General features: G+C 42.1%; 1 protein-coding gene across 6 annotated transcripts in view; it reads left to right on the top strand.

The window, feature by feature from the left end:
* myo3b (myosin IIIB) overlaps positions 1–27,876 on the top strand; it is a 756,411-nt gene that overhangs the window by 93,545 nt on the left and 634,990 nt on the right. For all 6 annotated transcript variants that reach the window (XM_068035378.1, XM_068035376.1, XM_068035375.1 and 3 more), the window contains exons 4-6: positions 19,651–19,755; positions 19,975–20,074; positions 21,007–21,083. In XM_068035378.1, coding sequence (XP_067891479.1) covers positions 19,651–19,755; positions 19,975–20,074; positions 21,007–21,083 — 282 coding nt within the window. The remainder of the gene's footprint in view (positions 1–19,650; positions 19,756–19,974; positions 20,075–21,006; positions 21,084–27,876) is intronic.

Below are 27,876 nucleotides of genomic sequence, written 5' to 3'. Positions count from 1 at the left end.
GACACTCTTCAGTGTGAGATGTTAATGCAGCATCATCAGCAAAGAGGAGTTCCCTGATGAGGACTTTCCGTACTTTGGTCTTCGCTCTTAGGCGGGCAAGGTTGAACAACCTGCCACCTGATCTTGTGTGGAGGAAAATTCCTTCTTCTGAAGACTTGAACGCGTGTGAGAGCAGCAGGGAGAAGAAAATCCCAAGCAGTGTAGGTGCGAGAACACAGCCCTGTTTCACGCCACTCAGGATAGGAAAGGGGTCTGATGTGTGATGATATTAGCGCCACACATCTCCTGTGGAATGGAGCCTACTTTCCAGCAGAGAAGGTCATAAAGGCGTGGCAATAGATGGGACTTTCCATGCTTGAGCAGTTCAACGGGGATTCTGTCCTTGCCTGGTGCCTTTCTGTTCACTGGGCGGTCTATGGTCTTCTCGAGCTCCAGTGATAAGGATTCTTCATCTAACTCATTGTCTTGCCAGGCCCCCACCTGCCAAGAATGAGGTACATTAATTTTGTCATGAACATTGATTTGAAACTGTTACTGTAGTGAAGAAAGGACTTGTCAAACAGATTAGCCATGGCTGGGAAAGACATTTGCATATTAACAGACGGTGTTTGGAAGGACAAAGGACTATTCGCTGACACATTCAATGTCATGGGCAATTCTCAAAATTTCACTGCGGTAACAAGAAGGGACAACAATATGATGGACGGCCCAATCCTCATCAGTGAGCCTCTGGGGAGGTCTCCACTTCCTCATCAAAATGATATTATAACTCTCAGGGAACTTTTCAGCTTGTGTCTCAGAACATGCCTTCTGAGACAAGCTTCTCAAATCAGGCTCTGTCTGTTGTGCCTTAACCAAGAAAGATCTGCTAAACAATTCACCATTGTTAGCCTCGGAGCCTTTAACACCAACATTATTTTATTATCGAGCTTCCTATCTCTCCAATTTCTCTGTGACTACTGTTCTTGTGAATCAATTTGTAATCATCTGCCACTACTGTGGCTCCTTTATTTTACAAACTTTATGTTCTTCTAGGTGGGACCTTATGATTGGGCCGGGCATGGAGGTAGGCGGGTGTTTTGTGCGGCCGGCTGATGTGCCGGCTCCCCAGCTCTATGCCACCCCCACCCCCCCAGGCCACTTTTCTGCAGGTGAGATGGGTGGAGCTGGTGATAGGTTTCTCAGTTGGCCCTCAGGTCCCCACAGGTGGCAGGGGATATTGCAGTAGCCTGAAGGCAGCCTCCGAGCGGCAGGCTGGGGGTGGGGGCCAGCGCTCCAGGCAGACTTAGAAGGCCTCCCTGTCTACCTGGCTTCTGCAGCAGTGACAGGCTGCCCTGTGGAAGGGCTCCCCCTCTGCCCCACAGTGGTGGCTTGGCTGGAAAGGCTATTTTTTATTATAGATTTGAAAAGTAAGAGAGAGGATGCCTTCATTTTGGGGCGCCCTCTCTCTTTCTGACCTGCCATGGCATTCTGCAGCTGTTTCCAAGCTGGAGGGCCTTCTATTGACCCTCCAGCTTCGAGAGTTCACCTGCTGTCCTTATTGGACAGCGAGCCCACCCTTTGGCTACTAATGGGATTCACTAATTCAGGAAAAGTCACAAGTGAGCAACCGTTCCCTACACAGTTCGGGCTTCTGACCCCCATTTGAGCCTGAATCCCGCAGGGAAAATCTGCCCTTGGTTGTGAATCCCCACTTAAATGGTTGAAGAAACAAAACCCCGATGACCATATGCTCTGTGCATTTGATATTTCTGATAACAAGAGCAGATAAATAGAATTTAGCCCCTCTCCTGTCTCATTAAACAATTAGTTTCAGATACAGACTTGAATGTCTATGTGAGTGATGTGCTGACATTCATATCTGTCCTGTGAGTTTATTATCATGCTGAGGAAATCAAATATAGCCAAGGTCTGGTCAGGAGAAAAAGCTTATTTTGTGTTCTTGATTCGTCTCTGATTCAGAGGGTAGTGCAGGCATATTTTGAATATATATGTGGCTCTGTTGTTTATATTAACATCCTGAAATATGTACTCTAAATAGAAAATTCAAGTTTATGTAAATATGGTACTCTCTGTAGTCAGAGATCACTTCCTCTTGCTACTCAAGTTTTGATATCTTGAGAGCTCCAGGGCTTTTGTAAACAATGCACAGAGTTGGTTTGAATAAGCTTGGGAATCATCCAACACAATTGATTCATCTGTATTTGCTGGATGTTCAAGAAAAGTAACATTGGTAGGATCTTCTGAAGAAAATTGGGTTATTTTCTCCGGGACGTTGTTGGAAACATCTTGAACCAGGGATAATTTGAATATGAATGGCTCATTCACATTGATAGTTTTTAAGGATTTCCAGTATAGCCATCGATCAAAGTACTGACTTGATAGAATCTGTATTCTCACAACAGGGCGGCACAGTAGCACTGCAGCCTCACAGTTCCAGCAACCCGGGTTCAATTCTGGATACTGCCTGTGTGGAGTTTGCAAGTTCTCCCTGTGTCTGCGTGGGTTTCCTCCGGGTGCTCCGGTTTCCTCCCACAAGCCAAAAGACTTGCAGGTTGGTAGGTAAATTGGCCATTATAAATTGCCCCTAGTATAGGTAGGGAAATATAGGGACAGGCGGGGATGTGGTAGGAATATGGGATTAGTGTAGGATTAGTATAAATGGGTGGTTGACGGTCGGCACAGACTCGGTGGGTCGAAGGGCCTGTTTCAGTGCTGTATCTCTAAAACTAAAAACTAAAAACTAAAACTAAACTAAGGACAAGAAATAAGAGCAGGAGAAGACCATATACACCATCGAGCCTGCTCCGCCATTCAAAACGATCATGGCTGATCTTAGGCCTCAACTCCACCTTGCCACCCGCTCGCATATCCCTTGATTCCCTGAAAGAACAAAAATCTGTCTGTTCCAGCCTTAAATGTATTCAACGATGGAGCAACCACAACCCTCTGGGGTAGAAAATTCCTAAGATTTACAACCCTTTCTCCTTATTACAGTCCTAAATGATCAGCCGCTTATTCTGAGACTGCATCCCTGTCTTTTAGATTCCTTGACCAGCGGTAACTATCTTTCAGTGTCTACCCTATACAGCCCCTTCGGAATGTTGTATGTTTCAATGAAATTGCCTCTCGTTCTTCTAAACTCCAGAGAATATAGGCTCAACTTACTCAGCCGCTCATCATAGGACAGCCCCTTCATTCCTGGGACCAATTTAGTGAACCTTCGCTGTACTGCCTCCAATGTAAGTATCTCCTTTCTTAAATGTGGAGACCAAAACTGCACACGGCACTCCAGATGTTGTCTCACCAAAAGCCTGTACAATTGTAGCAAGACTTACTTATTCCTGTACTCCAATCCCCTTGCAATAAAGGCCAACATGCCATTTGCCTTCCTAATTGCTTGCTGTGCTTTCATGCAAACTTTCTGCGTTGCTTGTACAAACACCCCCAAGTCTCTTTGAGCATCAACACTTACAAGATTCACACCTGTTAAAAAATATTCTGCATTTCTATTCTTATGACAAAAGTGCATAACTTCACACTTCCCTACATTATACTCCATCTGCCATCTTGTTGCCCACTCACTTAACCTGTCTATATCTCTTTGCAGCCTCTCTGTGTCCTCGCCACAGCTTACCTTTCCACTTACCATTGTATCATCAGCAAACTTAGATACATTACTTTCTGTCTCTTCATCTGAGTTATTAATATCAGTTGTAAATAGCTAAGGCCGCAGCACTGATCCTTGCAGCGCTCCACTATTTATTGCCTGCCAACTTGAAAATGCCACATTTATGTCCACTCTTTGCTTTCTGTCCATTAACCAATCGTCTGTCTATGCTAATGTATTACCCCTAACTCCCATGAGCCCTTATCTTGGCTATTAACTTTTTGTGTGGCACCTTATCGAATGCCTTTTGGAAATCCAGGTATACTACATCTACTGGTTTGCTTTGTATTTACCCTACTAGCTACATCCTCAAAAAACTCAAATAAATTTGTCAAACTGGATTTCCCTTCAGTAAAACCATGTTGACTAGTTCGAATCATACTGTGCTTTTCTAAATGCATTTTTAAGACTTTGTTAATAATAGATTCCAGCATTTTCCCAACAACTGATAAGTTAACTGGCCTGTAGTTCCCTGTTTTTCTCTCTCCCTCCTTTCTTGAAAAGTGTTGTAACATTTGCCAACTTCTAATCTGATGGGACCACTCCTGAATCTAAGGAATTTTGGAAAATCATAGCTACTGCATTCACTGTCTCAGCAGCTATCTCTTTTAGAACCTAGGATGTAGGCCATCAGGTCCTGGAAATTTGTCAGATTTTAGTCCCTTAAGTTTCTGAATACTTTTTCTCTGCTGCTATTAATTTCCTTAATTTCCTCATTCTTTTTAACCTCTAGGTTACTGTTTATTTCTGGTATGAAGCTTGTGTCTTCTGTGAAGACAGACACAAAATATTTGTTCAATGTCTCTGCCATTTCCTGATTCTTCATGATAATTTCACCTGTCTCTGCTTCTAGGGACCAACGTTTACTTCAGCTACTCTCTTTATATGCCAATAAAAGCTCTTATAATCTGTTTTTATATGACTGGCTAGTTTACTCACGTATTCAATTTTTTTCCCTTTTTATCAACTTTTTGGTGGCCCTTTGCTGGTTTCCAAAACACTCCCAATCCTCAGACTTGCTACTCTTCTTTGCAACATTAGATTAGAGATACAGCACTGAAACAGGCCCTTCGGCCCACCGAGTCTGTGCCGAACATCAACCACCCATTTATACTAATCCTACACTAATCCCATATTCCCAACAAACATCCCCACCTGTCCCTATATTTCCCTACCACCTACCTATACTGGTGACAATTTATAATGGCCAATTTACCTATCAACCTGCAAGTCTTTTGGCTTGTGGGAGGAAACCGGAGCACCCGGAGAAAACCCACGCAGACACAGGGAGAACTTGCAAACTCCACACAGGCAGTACCCGGAATCGAACCCGGGTCCCTGGAGCTGTGAGGCTGCGGTGCTAACCACTGCGCCACTGTGCCGCCATTGTAAGCTTCTTCTTTTAATCTAATACTATCCTAAAAGGAAACGTTTGGCTAAGACAAATGTGGGTCCATTACAGGCAGAATCAGGAGAATTTATAATGGGGAATAGAAAAATGGCAGAGAAGCTAAATGATTAATTTGTGCCTGTCTTCACTGAGGAAGATACAAGAAATCTCCCAGAATTAGAGATCCAAGGGAAGAGGGAGAACAAGGAATTGAAGGAAATTAGTATTAGTAAGAAGGTTGCATTTGAGAAATTAATGGGACTGAAGGTTGGGTTGATAGGTAAATTGGCCATTATAAATTGTCACTAGTATAGGTAGGTGGTAGGGAAATATAGGGACAGATGAGGATGTGATAGGAATATGGGATTAGTGTAGGATTAGTATAAATGGGTGGTTAATGGTCGGCACAGACTCGGTGGGCCGAAGGGCCTGTTTCAGTGCTGTATCTCTAAAATCTAAAAAAAAAAAATCTGATAAGTCTCCAGGACCTGATTATGGCATCAAGGAGCCCTAGCAAATCTGAAGTCAATGGGAATCTGGGGAAAACTCTCCACTGGTTGGTGTCATACCTAGCACAAAGGAATGTGGTTGTTGGAGGTCAATCATCTCAACTCCAGGACATCACTGCAGGAATTCCTCAGGGTAGTCTCCTAGGCCCAACCATCTTCAGCTGCTTCATCAATGACCTTCCTTCAATCATAAGGTCAGAAGTGGGGATGTTTGCTGGTGATTGCACAATTTTCAGCGCCATTTGCGACTCCTCAGATGCTGAAGCAGTCCATGTAGAAATGCAGCTAGACCTGGACAATATCCAGGCTTGGGCTGATAAGTGGCAAGTAACATTCGCACCACACAAGTACCAGGCAATGACCATCTCCAACAAGAGAGAACGTAACCATCTCCCATTGACATGCAATGGCATTATGATCGCTGAATCCCGCCCTATCAACATCCTATGAGTTACCATTGTCCAGAAACTGAACTGGAGTAGCCATATAAATACCATGGCTACAAGAGCAAGTCAGAGGCTCGGAATCCTGTGGCAAGTAACTCACCTCCTGACTCTCCAAAGCCTGTCCACCATCTACAAGGCACAAGTCAGGAGTGTGATGGAACACTCTCCACTTGCCTGGATGGGTGCAGCTCCGACAACACTCAAGAAGCTCGACACCATCCAGGACAAAGCAGCCCACTTGATTGGGACCCCATGCACAAACATTCACTCCCTCCACCATCGACGCACAGTGGCAGCAGTGTGTACCATCTACAAGATCCACTGCAGCAACGCACGAAGGCTTCTTAGACAGCACCTTCCAAATCCGCGACCTCTACCAACTAGAAGGACAAGGGCAGCAAATGCATGGGAACACCACTTGGAATTATATCGCCGTTCCTTCACTGTTCACTGGGTCAAAATCCTGCAACACCTGAACAGCACAGTGGGTGTCCCTACCTCACATGGACTGCAGCGGTTCAAGAAGGCAGCTCACCACCAACTTCTCAAGGGCAATTAGGGATGGGCAATAAATGCTGGCCTAGCCAGTGATGACCACATGCCATGAATGAATTTAAAAAAAAAATTCTACATCCCAGTGTGTTGAAAGACGTAGAAATGGAGATAGTGGATGCATCAGTGATCATCATCCAAAATTCTATAGATTCTGGAACTGTTCCTGCAGATTGGAAGGTTGCAAATGTAACCCCACTATTTAGGAAGGGAGGGAGAGAGAAAACCGGGAAGTACAGACCTGTAAGTCTTATATCTGTAGTAGGGAAAATGCTAGAATCTATTCCAAAGGATGTGATAAATGGACGTTTGGATAATAAAGATCTGATTGGGCATAGTCAACATGGATTTATAAATGGGAAATCGTGTTTGTTGAACCTGTCGGAGTTTTTTGAGAATGTTACTAACAGAATTGATGAAGGGGAGGTGGTGGACATAGTATACTTGGATTTTCAGAAGGCTTTTGATAAGGTCGCCCACAGGAGGTTTGTTAGCAAAATTAAAGCACATGGGATAGGCGGTAATATACTGGCATGGATTAAGGATTGGTCAACAGGCAGAAAACCGAGAGTAGGAATAAACGGGTCATTCTCATGTTGGCAGGCTGTGACTAGTGGGGTACCGCAAGGATCAGTACTTGGGCCCCAGCAGTTCACAATATATATCAATGATTTGGATGTGGGAACCAAATGTAATATTTCCAAGTTCACGGATGACACAAAACTGGGTGGGAATGTGTGTTGTGAGGAAGATGCAAAGTGGCTTCCAAGGGGATTTGGACAGACCAGTGGCCAGTGGCCAAGAACATGGCAGATGGAATATAATGTGGAAAAATGTGAGGTTATTCACTTTGGTCAGAGGAACAGATGTGCAGAGTATTTCTTAAATGGTAAGAGATTAGAAAGTGTAGATGTGCAAAGGGACCTGGGTGTCCTCATAAATAAGTCACTGAATGCTAACATGCAGGTGCAGCAAGTAATTAAGAAGGCTAATGGTATGTTAGCCTTTATCACAAGAGGATTTGAGTACAGGAGTAGTGAAGTCTTGCTTCAATTGTATAGAACCTTGGTTAGACTGCACCGGGAGTACTGTGTGCAGTTTTTGTCCCCTAGCTTAGGAAGGATATTATTGCCATAGAGGAAGTGCAGTGAAGGTTCACCAGACTTGTTCCCAGGATCTCTCTATGAAGAGAGATTGGGGAGTGGGCCTGTATTCTCTGGAGTTTCGAAGAATGAGAGGTGATTTCATTGAAACCTGCAAAATGCTTAAAGGGATAGACAGGGAAGATGCAGCTAAGATGTTTCCCCTGGTTGGGTAGTCTAGAACCAAGGGACACTATTTCAAAATAAGGGGGAAGCCACTTAGGACTGAGATGAGGAGGAATTTCTTTGCTCAGAGGGTTGTGAATCTTTGGAATTCCTTACCCCAGAGGGCTGTGGAAACTCAGTCATTGAGTATGTTTAAAGCAGAGATTGACAGATTTCTAAATACAAATGACATAATGGGAAGTGGGGATAGTGTGGGGAAAAAGGCGTTGAAGTGGATGATCAGCCATGATCATATTGAATGGCGGAGCAGGCTCGATGGGCTGACTGGCCTGCTCCTGTTCCTATGTTCCTATCCTTAACTTCCTGAGTGAGCCACAGATGGTTCTTTCTTGCTGAGTTTGTTTTTCATTGGAATATATTTTTGTTGAACATTTTGAATTGTTTCTTTAAAGGTTTTCCACTGTTCATTTACTGCCATACCTTTTAGTCTATTTACGCAATTTACCTTTCCCAGTTCTCCCATCATACCTACGTAATTGGCTTTGTATAAGTTTAAGATTCTTGTTTGCAATTGGAGCTTGTCACTTTCAAACTTAACATGGTATTATGATCACTGTTTCCAAGTGGAGCATTTACTATGACGTTACTAATTAATCCTGCTTCATTATGCAACACTAGATCTAAGAGAGCTTTAACCCGAGTCAGTTTCACAACGTATTGCTCCAAGAAACTGTCCCGAAAACATTCTGCAAACTCGTCTTCCAGACCAGTCTTGCTAATTTCATTGTCCCAGTCTCTATGAAGATTAAAGTCCCCCATAATTATTGCATTGCCTTTGTTACAAGCTCCAATAATTTCTTGTTTAATGTTCTGTCCAATGGCACCATGGTACTGTTAGGGGGTCTATAAAGTGCCCCCACCAGTGTTTTCTGATTCTTGCTATTCCTAATTTTCACCCATACTGATTCTACTTCATAATCTTTTGAGGCCAGATCCTTTCTCCCTAATGCCCTTATGTCATCCTTTAACATCCGGGCTACCCATCTTCCTTTGCTATTTTGTCTGTCTTTCTGAAATATTGTGTACTCTGGAATATTTATTTCCCAACCTTGATCACCATGCAACCATGTCTCTGTAATGGCGATTAGATTTAAATCATTTACTTCTATTTGTGCCACAAGTTCATTTATTGAACTCTATTTGTGCCACGAGTTTATTTATTGAACTTCCTGTCCCATTCTGCTTGTCTTTACCCACAACCCGATATTGTTCTGATGTCTTGGCCTTTTTCTTTGAATTTCTAAATCTCCCCCCTCCCCCTCTGTTAGTTCACAACCTCTAGTCTTATCTGCTGGAGCACTCTTGAGTTTGTACATTTTGTCCCTTCCTACCACACTCTTACCCTTATTGCTATCTTGCTGTCTTGCCTTCTCCTCTCTCTTTAAACTATCACATCTTCCCTCTCTTGATCCCTCACCCCAAATATTCAGTTCAAAGCCCTCTCTAGTGCCCTAGTTATACGACTTGCCAGAACACTGGTCCCAGCATGGTTCAGGTGAAGACTATCCGAAAGGTACAGCTCCCACTTTCCCTCGTACTGCTGCCAGTGCTCCATGAATCAAAACCCATTTCTCCCACACCAATCTTTGAGCCATGCATTTAACTCTCTAATCTTATTTACCCTACACCAATTTGCTTGTGGCTCAGGTAATAACCAAGAGATTATTACCTTTGAGGTTTTGCTTTTTAATTTAGCCCCTAGCCCCATACTCCCTATGCTGAATTTTTTTCCTAGTCCTATCTATGTCATTGGTACGCACATGGACCACGACAACTGGATCCCCCCTCCCACTGCAAGTTCCTCTCCGCCCCGAAACCTGGCACCGGGCAGGCAACACAACCTCTGGACTCTTGCTTTTGGCTGCAGAGAACTGTGTCTATCCCCTGACTATACTGTCTTCTACTACCACTACATTCCTATTTACCCCTTCTGCTTGAATGGCTTCCTGTACCATGGTGCCATGGTCTGTTTGCTCATCCACCCTATAGCCCTCGCTGTCATCTATACAAGCTGAAAGAAACTCCAATCTGTTGGAAAATTGCAAGGGCTGAGGCTACTCCACTTCTGCCTTCTCAATCACCTTACCTGTCTCACTTGCAGTCACACCCTCCTGCCCCTGACTACTGATCAAATCAGAAGACCCTATCCTATGGGGTGTGACTACCTTCTGAAACAAAGTGTCCAGGTAACTTTCCCCTTCCCTGCTGCATCGCTGTGTCTGTAGCTCGGCCTCCGGCTCACTATCTCTGAGCTGAAGCTCCTTGAGCTGAAGACACTTACTGCAGACATGTTTGCCTTGGATTACACTGCAGACCATGAACTCCCACATACAGCAGCTGCAGCACATTACCTGCCCTGTCATCGTGATTGTGATTGAAACAACTATTTAATTATTAACTTAATTAATAGGAAATACTCACCAGCCAATCTGTTAAGCTTTACTACTGTTAGTAAATAAAAACTTACAATTACTAAAATTACCCGAGTTTTGAATGATAAATGAGAAAACTCTCACCAGCCAATCAACTACTATTTTCCTGTGACATCACACTTTGATTTTTCTCAGAATACGAATGGTCTGCTCTGGTGGAGTGAACTGGCCCGGACTGGCTAGGATAGCTCTTTAAAACTCTCCTGGTCTAATGCTCTCTCTCTCTCTCTCTCTCCCTGCTGCCGTTATTATAAACTCTCCGGGTCTCGCTCTCTCTCTCTTGCCCCTTCCCACTGCTGCCACTCTAATAAGCTCTCCAGGTCTCGCTCTCTCTTGCTCCTTCGCGCCACCAGTCTTTTAAACTCCCCTACTCTCGCGCTCTCTCTTTCACTCCTTCCCGCCACTGCTGCTCTTTTAAACCCTCTGGGTCTCATTTTCTCTTGCTCTTTCCCGCTGCTGCCACCCTTTTTAACTCTCTTGGGCTTGCTCTCTCTCTCGCTCCTTCCTGTTGTCGCCAGTCTTTTAAATTCTCCGGGTCTTGCTCTCACTATCTCACTCCTTTCCGCCGCCAATCTTTTAACCTTTCCGGGTCTGTCTCTCTCTCACATTTATATTCTCACATTTAGTTGCTGGGTGCCTTTTTATTAATCATTGCAAGGATGCTAGTTATAGTAATTTTATGAGAGTAGGGCATGGTTCAGTGTTTTGCTGTATTGGCAGTTGTCATTTTCATGTCCACCCAATGATCTGGGGTGTAGTCAGTTCTGTAGGAGCCAGATAATTGATATTATGATGTAGCGGCCCCAGTGCTGGTGGGTTGGGGCGATTGAGCAGTTAAAATTGCAATTTCATCAGCATTAGCCCATAGAAGACTTTACTTTAGGGTCAATAGGCCATGTTAATTTCTTGTATATTTTCAAAGGAGCAGTGCATGAGGTGGCTGCAGGTACGTTGCAGCAAGACTGGCTGCTGCTTGGACCAGGAAGCTGTGGTTTTGCCACTGGCTTTCAAAGACATCTCTGCGCTTAGCTTTATTTGACACAGGTTCTTCCAAGCCGCTAAAGGCGACGTCACCACATCATCGAGACAGCTACACCAATGCCCTCCTTGCAACAGCAACAGCCAGAACGTAAGAGCTCTGGAATTGCAGCAGTGACTGGATTTCCTTGTGTTGAAGGCAGAATAGACTGCACTTATGTAGCTATCAGGGCACCAGAAAATGAGCTAAAATACCCTGGGCCATTTTTCTGGAGCAGTAGATGAGTTTTGAATTTAGTCTACTATCCACCTGCCTAAAACTCACCTGAATAAAATTAGAGCCAGTGGTGGAATTTTATGGGCCTTGCAAGAGTGGAATGTGTGGTGACTTAATTAGGCAGGAGATGTTTCTTCGTATTCCCAACGGCGGGATTTTTTACTGAAATTAAGTCGACGGCATGTTTGTGGTATTCCAGGGTTCCCTCCGCATGATGGCGGATTGCAGCTTTGCATGCATTTACATGCCTTGAATACTCATTACCCTACACTTAGTTCCAATTAAGTCCTACTTGCCAGCTTAAGTGAATGGCAAGTGCCATTCCCCTGCCACCTGTTTCAGGTTTGTTTCAATATGGCGTGCAGTTGAGTCTGAGGTCAGTGTTTTTCTTTCTTGAACTCATCATCAAAATGAACGCCAACATTGGAATGGATGTTTGGCTCAGCACCAGCAAGGGTGATTCTTATCAGGGGAAGCTGTCAATGGCCTGGGGGAGGGTACTAGGGGAGGATAGGGTGGGGTTACCGGACGCCTGGAGAAACAGGGGAGGGTACTCGGGGAGAATATCGTGGGGATTATCGGGTGCATAGAGGAGGGAGGAGGGGTGCGTCCAGGGTGCATAGCGGTTGTTATTTGATGCTGAAGCTGGATGTGGGTGGCTGCAGGGGTCATGTGTTGATTTGAGCATTACAGTCAATTGATGGTCATGAAGGACCTAAAGGGATGGATGAGTGCTGTCAGCGTCGGAGACCTGTGGGGCAAATTCAGGGTACTGGCTGGCAAAGGGTCACAGTCAATGGGGGCAAATGGATTCTGTAAGGGTGGAAGGTCAAGACTTAGGGTTGGGTATTCTGCACAGTGGCGCAGTGGTTAGCACTGCAGCCTCACAGCTCCAGCGACCCGGGTTCAATTCTGGGTACTGCCTGTGTGGAGTTTGCAAGTTCTCCCTGTGTCTGCGTGGGTTTCCTCCGGGTGCTCCGGTTTCCTCCCACATGCCAAAGACTTGCAGGTTGATAGGTTAATTGGCCATTATAAATTGTCCCTAGTATAGGTAGATGGGAGGGACAGGTGGGAATGTGGTAGGGATATGGAATTAGTGTAGGATTAGTATAAGTGGGTGGTTGATGGTCGGCACAGACTCGGTGGGCCGAAGGGCCTGTTTCAGTGCTGTATCTCTAAACATCATTACAGGGAGGGGAACGGGACTCAGCAATAATATTAAGGTGGATTTGAGGTGGATCAAGGTTCTGAGTCAGCATGTCGATAATAATGGGATTAGGACCAGGGTAGGGATGGCATGAATAAATTAATTATGACACTGTTGGAGGTAATGGGGAAGAGGACCTCCCGCCTTTTCCTGACAGCCTGCAGGAGAACCTGCAGGGAGGCATCGCTGAATCGTGGTGCTGCCTGCTGGCTGACATTTTCTTTACTCTTGTTGAATTGAAGAACAATAATGGGAAGCTGGTGCTGGGTTTGTAAAATTAAGGAAGGAAAGAGCAGTTACAAATAAGTAAACGATTTAATTTTATTAACTCTGATAACACATAAAACGAAGGCTGCTGCACTTTGAGGCTTGAAACACAATGTTTTATAGCCATGGTGCTTGAGCCAGTGATGTCGTGTGTTGTATGTTTGTTTGGTACGCTGCCACCTTAGTTAGTCTAGCTTAGAGAGAATCTTCAGTCAGGAGTAATTAGAACATTAACTTTATTACATTATGGCAGGCAGTTACTAGTGGAGTACCGCAAGGATCAGTGCTTGGGCCACAGCTGTTTACAATCTATATAAATGACTTGGATATGGGAACCAATTGCAATATTTCCAAATTTGCAGATGACACAAAACTAAGAGGGAATGTAAATTGTGAGGAGGATGCAAGGAGGCTTCAAGGGATTTTGACAGGCTAAGTGAATGGGCAAAAACCTGGCAGATGGGATATAATATGAATAAGTGTGAAGTGATCCACTTTGGTAGAAAAACAGAAAGGCAGAGTGTTCCTTAAAGGGTGAAAGGTTAGGAAGTGTTGATGTCCAAAGAGACCTGGGTGTCCTTGTTCATGTGTTACTAAAAGCTAGTATGCAGGTGCAGCAAGCAATTAAGAAGGCAAATGGTATGTTGGCCTTCATTGCAAATGGGTTTGGGTGCCGCAGTAAAGATGTATTACTTCAATTGTATAAAGCATTGGTGAAATGGCACCTGGAGCATTGTGTACAGTTTTGGTCTCCTGATCTAAGGAAGGATATACTTGTCATAGAACGAGTTCAGTGGAGGTTCACCAGACTAATCCCTGGGATGGCGGGATTGTCTTATGAGGAGAGATTACAGAAACTGGGCCTGTATTCTCTCGAGTTTTGAAGAATGAGAGGTGATCTCATTGACACTTACAAAATTCTTGCAGGGCATGACAAGGTGGATGTGGAGAGGATGTTTCCTTTAGCTGGTGAGTCTAGAACAAGGGGACACAGTCTCAGAATAAGGGGCAGATCATTTAAGACTGAAATGAGGTGTAATTCCTTTACTCAGAGCGTGGTGAATCTGTGGAATTCTCTACCCCAGAGGGCTGTGGATGCTCAATCATTGAGCATGTTCAAGACAGAAATCGATAGATATCTGAATACTAACAACATCAAGGGATATGGGGTTAGTGGGAAAAAATGGCGTAGAAGTAGATGATCAGCCTTGATCTGTTTGAATGGCAGAGCAGGCTTGATGGGCCGAATGGCCTACTCCTGCTCCTATTTCCTATGATCCTATAACTATGTACAGCTTTACATCAGTCTGTGTGACTCCTCTAAAGCCACGCTGCATCGATCTTCAAGTCTCTCTCACGTGTGATCTCTTACATCATCATGGAACACTTTACACTCTCTCAACATTAATCTTTTCAGACCCTAATACTACGGCGGGTTCCACCAATGAAAGGCTGTCCCCGCCGCATGATCGCACATGTCTCCTGTGCCTGTTGCCACACTGTTAATTTACATACAGAATTGCGTGGGATATGGGAAAAATGGCGGAAGCAGAAGTTACACCAACTTCCAGTCTTGCCGTCGGGAAAATCGCGGGACTCATAAAATTCCAACCAGTGTCTTTTAAATTTACCAGTATCACAGATATTTATTTGATGGCCAACTTTCCTATGGCAGATCACAGAATGCACCAAAAACTATATTGCCATCAAAATATTCAAAACTAAAAAGTGCAATAGTGTGAAGTGTGATGTTCCTTCCTCACTTCTCTAGAGAACTAGCAGTAGAGAGAGAGATACTCCTGGGTTTGGCGTGACCAACAGTAATACTGAGTCAATAAAATAAATTGTTTCCCTCCTGCTGGAAATGACACAAGTGGAAGCTGTCAGAAACATTTAACAGAATCAGCTTTGAGTGCTATCAATGTAATATCCTGAATATCCTGTTTTTGGCTGTTTTTATTTTTTCTAAATATGTGCATGTGTATAGAATGAATATGATTTGCTCATTTTACAGATATTTATGTGGAAGAAGTATAAAAATATTGAGCTATAATTGCATAACTATATTTTGAAAAAATTATGCAAAAAGCAATCAAAACGTCTGAATATGAAGTACTGATATAATTGAAAACATGTCTGCAGAAACTTAAAATGCATTTTTAATATTGAATGTGTTAGTTTATTAGTAAATATTAATTGTCAGTAACTATATCTGTCCAAATCTGATCTGTTGGCAGGACATGTCAAGCATATTGGAATATGCTTGTTTTCTATTTTTTGCTGTCTACTAGCAACAGCTCTGATGACTGTAAGATTGAAAGGGCCATAATTTCTGTCCATCATTCATGAAATTGCTGTACTTGAAGAAATTATGACTTGAAATGATTAGGGAAGAATAACATAATTAAACCTTATATATTCTAATTGCACTGTTTAAAAAAAAAAGCTTCATAAAACTTGCATAATATGACTCCTTCATTGCAATTATTTTACTATTGAAGCATTAACATGTACAGAATACTGTTTGAGTTGATTTCCCATTGCATTGCTCCCAAATAGCACATAAAAAATCAATGCAATGCAAAGGGAAAAATGAGTGTTCACATATTGCTCCTGAATAGCGCTGTACCTGAATTTCTCCAATGGTTCTTGAGATATTTGTCCTTGAAGAAGAGGCAGCAATATAAATTTCATGTAAATGAATGTCAGGCTTCACATCATGTTTTCTCCAATAATGCGTGCAGTTCAGGAGCAAACCGTCCCCATAAATACCTGGTGCTACTAATTGCTGAAATGCTATTTAGGTGCCATCAGTCCTACAGAACAGGTTGATATTATCAAGTTTGATCTTCAGTTTTAACTACTTGGATTATTAGGGATATTTCAGAACTTTTTGCTGCCTCAAGACTTTTTATAATTAGCAATGGAGTACAATTCAGTACTGTGCTACCATCCAACTTTTGTGATATGGGTTATTTGAAGGTAGACAAGCTCGATCTTCCCAATGTTAAGTTGGCAAAGGTTAGAACTTATTCAAGACTGAATGTCAGACAAAAAGGAAATCTGTTACTAATATAGTCACACTCATTTTATCCATCACATTGCTTACGTGCAAAACTCGAGTTCGAGTTCCGAAGAAGGGTCACTGACCCGAAACGTTAAATCTGCTTCTCTTTCCACAGATGCTGCCAGACCTGCTGAGTGGTTCCAGCATTTCTTGTTTTTATTTCAGATTTCCAGCATCTGCAGTATTTTGCTTTTATTAAGGATGGGGATATTTGTGGAGCCTTCTACTCCTGTCAGTTGTTTAATTGTCCACCGCCATTCACAGCTGGATGTGGCAGGACTGCAGAGCTTAGATCTGATCCTTTGGCTGTGGGATTGCTTAGTTCTGTCTATCGCATGCTGCTTCTGCTGTTTGGCATGCAAGTACTCCTGTTTTGTTGTTTCACTCGGTTGACACCTCATTTTGAGGGATGTCTGGTGCTGCTCCTGGCATGCCCTCCTGCACTCTTCATTGTAGAGGATGCTTGAAGAAGATAGAGGGGGAAAAATTCATTTGTGGCTCTATGCAGACTTATGTCAATTCCACAGGGCAGAGTGTGTCACGGGCCGCTACCTGTGTGGACCACGCGGCGTTCTATCAATGGAGAATACTGCGTAGGTACTGCCTGCCCCTGGGGAATCGACATAAATCTGTATCCGGCGCTACGCAAACAAATTTCTCTGTCAGGTTGTCTACTTTATAGTGTCTTTGTTCTTCAAATGATATATACACTCCATAAACACAATTCCATCCACCTGTATTTTCATCTTTCAGGGATTTAAGATTAAGAGACTTGTAATCAGTTTTAGGTCCAGACAAATTGTCACAATAATGCAGGCCCTAGGTAAGAAGTAGGAAATTTGAAGTGTTGTCAGTCTACAATCACATGATACCTCATCCCTTTCCTATTTCTCATCTACATGCTGTCCCTCGGCGACATCAGCTGAAAACAGTTTCCATGTGTATGCTGACGACACCCAGCTCTATCTCACCACCATCTCTCTCGACCGCTCCACTGTCTCTAAATTATCAGACTGCTTGTCCAATATCCAGTACTGGATGAGCAAAAGTTTCCTCGAAGTATTGGGAAGAGTGAAGCCATTGTTTTGGTCCCACCATAAACTCTGTTCTGTAGCCACCAACTCCATTCCTCTTCCTGGCAACTGTCTAAGGCTGAACCAGATTGTTTGCAACTTTGCTGTCATATTTGACTCCCAGATGAGCTTCCAACCACATATCTGTGTCATCATGAAGGCTGCTGATTTCCACCTCTATAACATTGTTTGACTCTGCCCTGCCTCAGCTCAACTAGCTGCCAAATTCCTCATCCATGCCATTGTTAATTCTAGGCTTGACTATTTCAATACACGCCTAGCTGCCCTCTCACATTCTACTCTTTGTAAACTTTTGGTTGTCCGAAGTAACATTCGCGCCACACAAGTGCCTGGCAATGACCATCTCCAACAAGAGGGAATCTAACCATCTCCCCTTGACATTCAACGGCATTACCATCGCTGAATCCCCCACTATCAACATCCGAGGGGCTACCATTGACCAGAAACTGAACTGGAGTAGCCATTTAAATACCGTGGCTACAAGAGCAGGTCAGAGGCTAGGAATCCTGAGGCGAGTAACTCACCTCCTGACTCTCCAAAGCCAGTCCACCATCTACAAGGCACAAGCCAGGAGTGTGATGGAATACTCTCCACTTGCCTGGATGGGTGCAGCTCCAACAACACTCAAGAAGCTCGACACCATCCAGGACAAAGCAGCCCGCTTGATTGGCACCCCATCTACAAACATTCACTCCCTCCACCACCGATGCACAGTGGCAGCAGTGTGTACCATCTACAGTATGCACTGCAGCTATGCTTCAAGGCTCCTTAGACAGCACCTTCCAAACCCACGACCTCTACCAACTAGAAGGACAAGGGCAGCAAATACATGGGAACACCACCACCTGCAAGTTCCCCTCCAAGTCACACACCATCCTGACTTGGAACTATATCACCGTTCCTTCACTGTCGCTGGGTCAAAATCCTGGAACTCCCTTCCTAACAGCACTGTGGGTATACCTACCCCAAATGGACTGCAGTGGTTCAAGAAGGCAGCTCACCACCACCTTCTCAAGGGCAATTAGGGATGGGCAATAAATGCTGGCCTGGCCAGTGACGCCCACATCCCATGAATGAATTAAAAAAAAACTCTGTCCATATCCTAACTTGCATCAAGTCCCATTCACCCATCACCCCTATGCTCGCTGACCTACATTGGCTCCCAATTAAGTAATGTCTGAATTTTAAATTTCTCATCCTGGTTTTCAAGTCTCTCCATGGCTTCACCCTCCCCATCTCTACAACCTCCTCCAGTCCTACAACCCTCTGAAATCTATGTACTACTCCAATTCTGGCCTCTTGCACATCCCCGATTATTAATTGTTCCACATTGGTGACCATGTCTTCAGCTGCCAAGGTGCTAAGCTCTGGAATTCCCTCTCTAAACCTCTCCGCCTTTCTGCCTCTCTACCTCTCTACCTCTCTTTCCTCCTTTAAGATGCTCCTTAAACCTACCTCTTTGATCAAACATCTGCCCCATTATCATCTTCTGTGGCTCAGTGTCACATTTTGTTTCATAATGGCCCTGTGATGCACCTTTTACTGTGTTAAAGGCACAATATAAATACAAGTTATTTTTATGTGCCCATGAAAAACATGATGGCTGCAGAACAATCAGTGCTTCTGTGGTGTGCGGATGACTTTTAGTATTTGAAGAATGATCTGACAATGTAGATAATCTGTTTTCCTTAATTATCCGTTCTCTCTTGGTGATGACTGAGATAGGAAACAAGTCTCTTGCTCCCACACATCAATTAGTATTGTCATCATCTGGGACAGCTCTTCCTATGATTGTCTTTATTTCTTCATGGTAAGTACTAGGCTTTCATGTGATACCTCCAACACATGAGATTGGAACTCAAGTGACATGGACAGTCAAGTCTGTGCCTTGCTATTCAGTGATACCTCATTTCGGTGTTCTAATGAGCTGCACTGCTTTGCTGCCCCAGTGTAGCAGTTTAAATAATACAGTTTAAGTGAATCTGAGCTGTTGGGTTATGTAGGACATGTAGCAATGTTACCCTGTTGTAGTATTAACAAGTGTAAGAGAGTTATTTGATCTGTATTTTGCTGTGCCAGTCGTATCGCATGATGCCACCTTAGTTACATAGTGAGGACAAAATTTTAAATGCTGTGCATAGCTAAATATGCTGTTATTCAAAACAAATATTTCATTGCATTTCACAATATATAACAAAGTTGCACTTTAGTCGATTAGATAAAGTTCTACGCTGTATTTTATAAAAAATTGAAATGTTCTCCTAGTGAGTTAAAATAAAATTAATTTGCTGTGTAGGTTGATTTTACCTTTCAATGTAATTTTTCCAGCATTTTTGCCATTTAATATTACTTTTCCATAGTGTGCTAGAATAAAAATTTAAAATGAAACGACTTTACTAAATAATAGAAATGCTTCTGACTCTTCTTTCACAGCTGTGCAATGGAGGTTCTGTCACTGAACTTATCACAAATCTACTCAAGCGTGGTGAATGCATGGATGAAGCACTAATCTCATACATTTTGTATGGTGCACTTTTGGTAAGAACTAAGTGACAGCAGAGCGTATCTGTTCTCTGTTACGTGCATTTTCTTTTTACGCAATAGCATTAGACATAATGGACTTGTGGCTGGAGTATATTACCAGTATAGTACAGTTACTAAGCATTACGTTAATGCATATGAAGATTGACTTAAGTTATTTCATAAAGGATAATTGTTTCAAATGGAATTATACAGAAATTTTAATATTTTTTGCAGGGCCTTCAGCATTTGCACAAAAACAGAATTATTCATCGTGATGTCAAGGGCAACAACATTCTCTTGACAACAGAAGGAGGAATCAAGCTGGTTGACTTTGGTAATGTCTATTTCCCATTTATTTTCTCTGAAGTTTGCAGTTTAGCCAAAGGCTGCAATTTATTGCCTGCTTAGACAGCATGAACTTTACTGTGACGCCACAGGCAAAATATATTTTGTTTTTTTTTGTGTCAGAGGATTGGATTTAACAGATGGAGTACCTAAGGAACTGTTACCAGATAATCTGTCTGCTCAAGAATGTTGGAAGAACTATTTGTTCTTAAAATAAAATGATAAATAAAATAACTTTCACACATGCCACCAAAAGTCTTCTATTTATTTGATTGTATTGGTAACCTTCACAGTACAATTACAGCAAGCTATTTTATGGCAGTTTTTGTTCTTTTACATCATGGTGCTTGATATTTTTTGCACCTCAAAGGGAATGATAGTTCTCTGTTAAATGACTAAATAGCCTAAGGCGACACTAGTCCCTCTGCGCAGAAGGTAAAATGGACTTGGCACCAAATATAACTGTTCCATTTAATTGCTGAGCTCCTGAAGGTAAATTGTTCAGAGCGGGAAAATATAGAACAAAAATGCCATGGAGAATTAGTATTAACTGCATTTTACTAACGTAAGGTAATAAACACACAAGACTGTTCACCTCTACATGTCCTGCTCCTGTGAGGCTGATTTTTCTCCATGACAACCATCATCACTGCAGTCCTAATGTTCAGCTTTTGTGGTATGTTAGTCTGTGTCAGTCTCTTTTATTTACCCTGGTGAAATATTTTGCTACCATGAGTGTTATCAAGCACTGCTAAAACTCTCACAAATGGTTGGTAGGTTTAACTATCTGCCTATGGTGGGATTGCAAACCAACAACAATAAACATTAAAGTGAGTATTTTAACCACTCCACTGCTGAATTTCTACAGTATAATGTTTATTTTTGTATCAAAATATTAATTTTTGCACTTTCGTTCAATAGGTGTCTCAGCAAAGCTTACAAATGCTAGATTACGTCGAAACACTTCTGTGGGTACACCCTTTTGGATGGCACCTGAGGTGGGTTGGATTTTAACTTTTACATGCTACTTTGCATACATCCACTTCTGAACATTGTGGTATAAATAGTGCTAAGAAAGGGGACATGAATAGGTTAGGGATGGCATTAGCTAGCTGTAATACTGAGTTCTGCTTACATTATTTTGAGATATACTATAGTGGCAATCTTAAAAGAGCACTATTTGTATGAACATGGGACTTTGGTATCTAACTTTTTTTGCCTGAGCCAGAGTCTGTGCCATTTTTGTGATGTGCTTAAAAGTACTATATCAAAGTAGTATTTAAAAGCCAGAGGCTCTCCTGATGGCTTAGCTGGTTCTATCTTTTTGTTCAGTGGGCTGGTGAACCATAGAGATCAGGAACATCTTTGTTCTTTAATCTTTGTAAAATGCTGAGTTAGTTTCAACTGGATCATGATGATCGCCTCAGTGCCCTTGGTTTAAGGAGAGGAGACATTATCCAGCATTCCTATTGAAAGGAAGCGAAAATGACCAAATATCCTGTTGCGCATGGCCTCCAGTCTCACTATCTTCAATGCTGCATTTTCTGTTTCTGCGAATGATGTTGACAGTGGTGTCCTATCTCAGAGTTAGAATTTGTAGCATAGTGGGGTCACTTCCTGTCCTTGTTTGTGTACCAGCTGCTCCTGCAAGAAATGCTCAATGAGCACCTCCATGACTGTGTCAAGAGAATCGCATGCGCTGGCTTTTGCGATGCTGCCCGTTGTCTTCGTAATGCACTGACCATTAAACCACCTTTGAAAAGTGCACATCCCCTTTCAGAGCTCAGTGGTGGCAGGTCAAATTTAATTATTGCCCTCCCAAACAGCATGCTGCCTAAAACCAGAAAAATTGGTGCTGGCAAAATCTGCCATCATCACTCCTCATTTAAAAAACCCACTCTTGATCCCTTCATCCTTGCAACCTGCCACCCCGGTTTCAGCCTTCCTTTATTCTTCAATGTCCTGTATTGCCTCTCAAATCCATGCCCGTCTTACTCACAAATCCATGATTGAAAATGTCCAATTCAGTTTCTGCCCCTGCCAGAGCACTGAAACGGCTCTAATCAAAGTCATAAATGACATCTTATGTGATTGTGATGCCTTATCCCTCTTGGTCCATCTCAATCTGTCTGCAGCCTTTGACACGGTTTACCACACCGTCCTTTTCCAACCCTTTTCCTCTATTGACCAGCTGAGTGGTGCTGTCCTTGTCTGGTTCCACTCTCGCCTATCCATTCATCACCAGAGAATTTCCTGCAATGGCTTCTCTTTCCACCCTGGCACCATTACCACTGTAATCCTTGGCCCCCTCCTATTTCTCATCTATGTCCTACGAGAGATGGTGGCGTGGTGGTAATTTCACTGAACTAGTAATCCAGAGGCCCATGCTAATGCTGTGGGGACACAGGTTCGAATCACACCATGGCAGCTGGTAGAATTTAAATTCAATTAATTAATAAAAATCTGGAATTGAAAGCTAGTCTCAGTAATGGTGCCATGATTTTCATAAGAACCCATCTGGTTCACTAGCGTCCTTTAGGGAAGGAAATCTGTAACCCTTATCTGGTCTGGCCTACGTGTGACTCCAGACCCACAGCAATATGGTTGACTCTTAACTGCCCTCTGAAATGGCCTAGCAAGCCACTCAGTTGGGAAGGGCAGGAAACGCCGGCCTTGCCAGCGATGCCCACATCCCATGAAGGAATTTTGAAAAACCCTCAGCAATATAATCTGAAGACATGATGTCAGATTCCAATGTATGCTGACCACACCTAGCTCCGCCTCACTACCATCTGTCACAACCCCTCTACTGCCTCTGTGTTGTCAGATTGACATCCAGTCCTGGATGAGCCAATATTTCCTTGAATGGAACACTGGGAGAACCACAGCCATTATCTTTGGCCCCCGCAACAAACTTTGTTTCTGTGCTGTCCATTCTATAGATATATCCAGTACAACTCCTAGATCTCCTTCCTAATCATTAAACAGTAGTATTGTCCCATTTAAAACATATTTCAGCACCAATTTTAACCAGTGGCCACAGGTTATAATAGCAGTTGGGCCTCAATGTTGTCATTGGAGCTCGGTCTTCATCTTAAAAGAAGGACTGTATTGATATCTGGTGAGTGTCCATCTTGTCTGCTCAGGCACCCAGGTTAAGATCGGGGAGACAGTGGGACCTCGGCAGGTAAGTCCCATGGGTGATTTTACTGCCTGCCAAGTGGGTAGGCTTAAAATTGCTCTTTTCCCCTTTTGGTTGCTTTCTCTCACAATGATTATTTAACAGTTATCCACATTTAATTGCATCTGCTGTCTATTGTCACAGTTACATAAATGAGTAAAATGCTTTGGAATCTGGTTGTTTGCTTACCTGCCCCCTCCCCCACTTTTTTTGCCTACTTTCTATTTTAGTATCATCTGCAAACTTTGTAGTTTTGCTTATAGTATTCATCGATATATTATTAATATAATTAAAAATTGCATGGAATTACATGGTTAAAACCCGAGTACCCACATATGGCTATTCTTTTTCTTGTTTTAAAGCCAATTTTCTAACTATTACAATACATGAGCTCTGATTTTGTCTCTTTATTTTAGTCATGAATTGCTAATGTGGATCCTTGTGAAAAGCTTTCTGAAAACCCAATATCAACTGCATTTTGTTTGTTTGCCATGAAGTATTTTTATAAATAACATATGGCACTAAATCATTTATTATCTTTCATAAGACAGCCTTAATTTGTAATCGGAAACTATTTAATACACATAGCAATTGAATTTCTTCTAATGGTGCCATCTGTTTTGTATTACACAAAAAGATGAGTAAAGAAACCATGATACTGTTACTATACCATTTGCTTGCAGTCACTGCACTTCAAAAATAATTAATTATGTCGAGTACTTTAGCAGCACATTAGATAGCCTTAATGACTTGTGATCACAGCAGCATTTAAACTGACATAAGAACATAAGAAATAGGAGTAGGCCATACAGCCCCTCCAGCCTGCTCCGCCATTCAATACGATCATGGTCTCAACTCTACTTTCCTGCCTGTTCCTCATAACCCTTGACTCCCCTATAGTTCAAGAACCTGCCTGTATCAGCTTTGAATATATTCAATGACTCAGCCTCTGCAGCTCTCTGGAGTAGTGAATTCCAAAGATTCACAACCCTCTGAAGAAATTCCTCCTCATCTCCATCTTAAATAGGTGACCCCTTATTCTGAAACTATGCTCCTTAGTTCTAGATTCCCCCATGAGGAGAAACATCCTCTCAACATCTATCTTGTCAAGCCCCCTCAGAATCCTATATGTTTCAGTAAGAACATCTCTTATTCTTCTAAAGTTCAGTGAGTTCAGTTGCAACCTTTCCTCATAAGACAACCTCTTCATCCTAGGTAGTAACCTAGTGAACCTTCTCTGAACTGCCTCCAATGTAATTATAGCCAATTCTCTATCCATGCTAATATATTATCCCCAACATCATGAGCTCATATCTTATGCAGTAATCTTTTATGTGGCATCTTATCAAATGCCTTTTGGAAACCCAAAGACACTACATCGACTGGTTTCTCTTTATCTACCCTGCGTATTACACCCTCAAAGAACTTGAATAAATTTGCTAAACATGATTTCACTCTCATATGTTTTCTCAGAACCCTTTCTGATGAAAGGTCACAGACCTGAAACATTAACTCTGCTTCTCTCTCCACATGCTGCCAGATCTGCTGAGTATTTTCAGCACTTTCTGTTTGACCCTGTTGTTAGGGCTATAATATAAATCTATGTCACTTACTTTAATAATGAATTAATAACCTTTGCTCTTTATAAATTCTTTGGTAACTAATTGAATTCAGGTAATAAATGCATAGGTGAAACCCTGAATTTCAATGTTCAAATTTGACAATATATTTGCTTTCCTGTTGTTTTCTTATCTGCTGGATGTCATGTGTACATCAGCTGGTCTTCTAAATCAGCTTGTAGTAAGGTATCCGATAGAGAGAGACTAGCTTTGTTAATAAGATTACAGCTTCATTTGCTTTGAGCTATTTTGGATCCAAAATGGTTTTTGACTTTCTATTCATGTTATGGACAACCTGAAAAACTTAGCATTTGAGATGGGAAGGATTCTATTTTGATTTACTATCTTGTTACAGTTGTCTTTTAGCCCATATGCACCTATGAGATTGAAGAATCAGGAGGATAGCTAACTATAACTATAGGATAAAAGCAAAATACTGCAGATGCTGGAAATCTGAAATAAAGACAAGAAATGCTGGAAATACTCAGCAGGTCTGGCAGCATCTGTGGAGGGAGAAGCAGAGTTAATGGTAGAGGTCAGTGACCCTTCATCAGAACCGGTTCTGCTTTTCTCTCCACAGATGCTGCCAGACCTGCTGAGTATTTCCAGCATTTCTTGTTTTTATAACTATAGTACCCTTCATAAAGTATTCAGTGAATAAAATTTGTGAAATAAAAGATGAGTGATGGCTGTAATATAATTGATACAAACAGTAATAACAAAGTTTGATCGATTTATAAGTTGTTAGAATAATAGGGTTAGCTTTTAACCAAAACCAGTATTTCCAAATTTATGCGATTTCTGTATTTGATAAGAATGTGAGCTCAGCAAAGGATATGAGCAGGATAATGGCATTTCTGTCGATGTTTTTCTGTTGCCATTTTCTCTCCAGCTTTTTACTTTTGTGCTCCTCTCAAAAAGGTGTAAAGCATACTGATTGACTCAATCTTTCTGTTCACCATGTATCAAAAGCCACCATTTAAAAATAATAAATAAGTAGCTGTAAAAAGAATCTCAGATACCCTCTCTTTCCACCACCCACCACCCCCCGCCCAATAGGAGCACTAGAATTTCCAGCAACATGTGATGATCAGGTGCCCAAAAATGTGCCCAGAGTGAAGTGGCAATGCAAATAAGCCACCTTTCCACTGACTCTGAAAACTCTGGTGGTGTCCGTGCTGAAAAGCACAGGTGGGTGTGATCCTAGTGTACTGCTGCTACCACAGCCCATAAATGTTTGATCCTCTGGTATTTTCTGATTGGTTCCTGGAAGTGTGTCTTTCTGTTTGTCTGTAGCTCTATCTTTCATTCACTCTCTTTCCGCACACAAAAACGCTTTATAAAAAATACCTGTATAAAGTTTTAAAATGTTTTCTTTTAGTTTTTCAAATAATTTGTGAAAACAACCAAATTGCTTTTGTTAGTGATTGAGAAACAAAAGCAATGTATCATTTGGCTACCTAAAATATCATTGATGACTTCTGGGAAACACTGCACATGCTCAGAGTGCTGGACCTGCTTTCAATGCTCTGAGCCACCTCTGTGCTCAAAAATATTAAGTCCAAGTCCATGGTTTTGAGAGAGGCTGAAGCTTACAAGTAAAAAGTCTAATGAAAGTATTAAAAAAACCCACACTAAATAATGTGAACAATAAAAACAATATATATTTATTGTGAAATTTCTCATTTTTTGGGTTTGAAAAATTTGTTTAAAATGTTAAATTGGGCATAGAAATTTCAGTTACTGGGGCAAAAAATGAAATGCAATCAATGTCTCTAGACATTGCAAGGTATACTATTAGGACCGAGCTGGGAGGAGTGCACTGTCTTTTCTCGTTCCACTTCTCCACAGGTCACAACATATATTTAAATGTTTACCCAGTTACCGATGCGGTCAATCATATACTCTACTCTTTATCCCAGAATAAAATACACCAACCAGGTTTCTTTAATAAACAAAATTATCAGTTTATTATAAAACAAGACTTAACCAGTGACAACGTAAAGCATTAACACACAGATTGAAATTTGAAAGTTCCCTTTTAACCATATCCCCTCACACAAACACACACACACATATACCGGTTAGCCGAAAAATAGAGATTTTCTCTTTAGAGCTCTGTTACAAAAAAAGACAAAAACATTGCTTTGGCCAAATACTTACTAATTCTTGAAGAAAAAAAAGAGAAGACGTGGAAAGATGTCAGTTGTCTCTTTATTCTGGGGTCCCAAATACACATAGACGGCTGTCGCTGGGATCTTCCGAGAATAGTTCATTTCAGGCGACGTTGAAGATCAGTTTGTCAGACTTTCCAGGAGAAATGCAACAACAGGGGTTTCTGTCAGGCCTTTCAGGAGGAATGCAGCATCAATTTCTCTATTTTTACACTCTAAGAGCTTCTCAGAGAGATGGAAAAGCTAGCAGGCTTTTCAAGGAGATGGAACAGGCTGAGCTAGGGTTTTGTCCTTGGCAGGTTGAGTTTTAAACTCCTTTCACAACACTATCCACACCTCAACGGACTGTCCAAAGTGAAACCAAAAACAATATCCCGAGAGTCAAGCCTCCTGACCCCTTCTCACTTCTCTGTAAACATCCTCCCCAGGTCAAAAAGCCCCCGCTAGGCACTTATCTGAAGACAGGTGAGTTCCAGTAAAGGTTGTTTACTAACCAAGTCCAAAAGACCTCTTTGAAAAAAACACAAAGTCCAGCATCTATGGAATCCTTTTCCAGTTTACAATCCAAGTCCTCAAAAAAAAATTGAACAAAAAATGAAAGCACTTTCATAACAGCTCCATCCTTGGAGGAATGAAATGCCATTTTCAAACGCATTTCAGTGCAAAGAGTGGGATAAAACAGAAGATGAAAAATATTTTAAAACACATTTACACATTCATTCTCATTCACTGTTTACCCATTGCTAGTACAGTTTTGCTTTGTACCATCTTTGCACTCAGATAACTCAAAACAAAGTTAAATGCTAGACAAAGCATC

This window comes from Heterodontus francisci, chromosome 7 (genome assembly GCF_036365525.1).
Source record: "Heterodontus francisci isolate sHetFra1 chromosome 7, sHetFra1.hap1, whole genome shotgun sequence".
NCBI lineage: Eukaryota > Metazoa > Chordata > Chondrichthyes > Heterodontiformes > Heterodontidae > Heterodontus > Heterodontus francisci.
The sequence above is the reverse complement of the archived record's forward strand: the minus strand, read 5'-3'. Positions and strand labels throughout refer to the sequence as shown.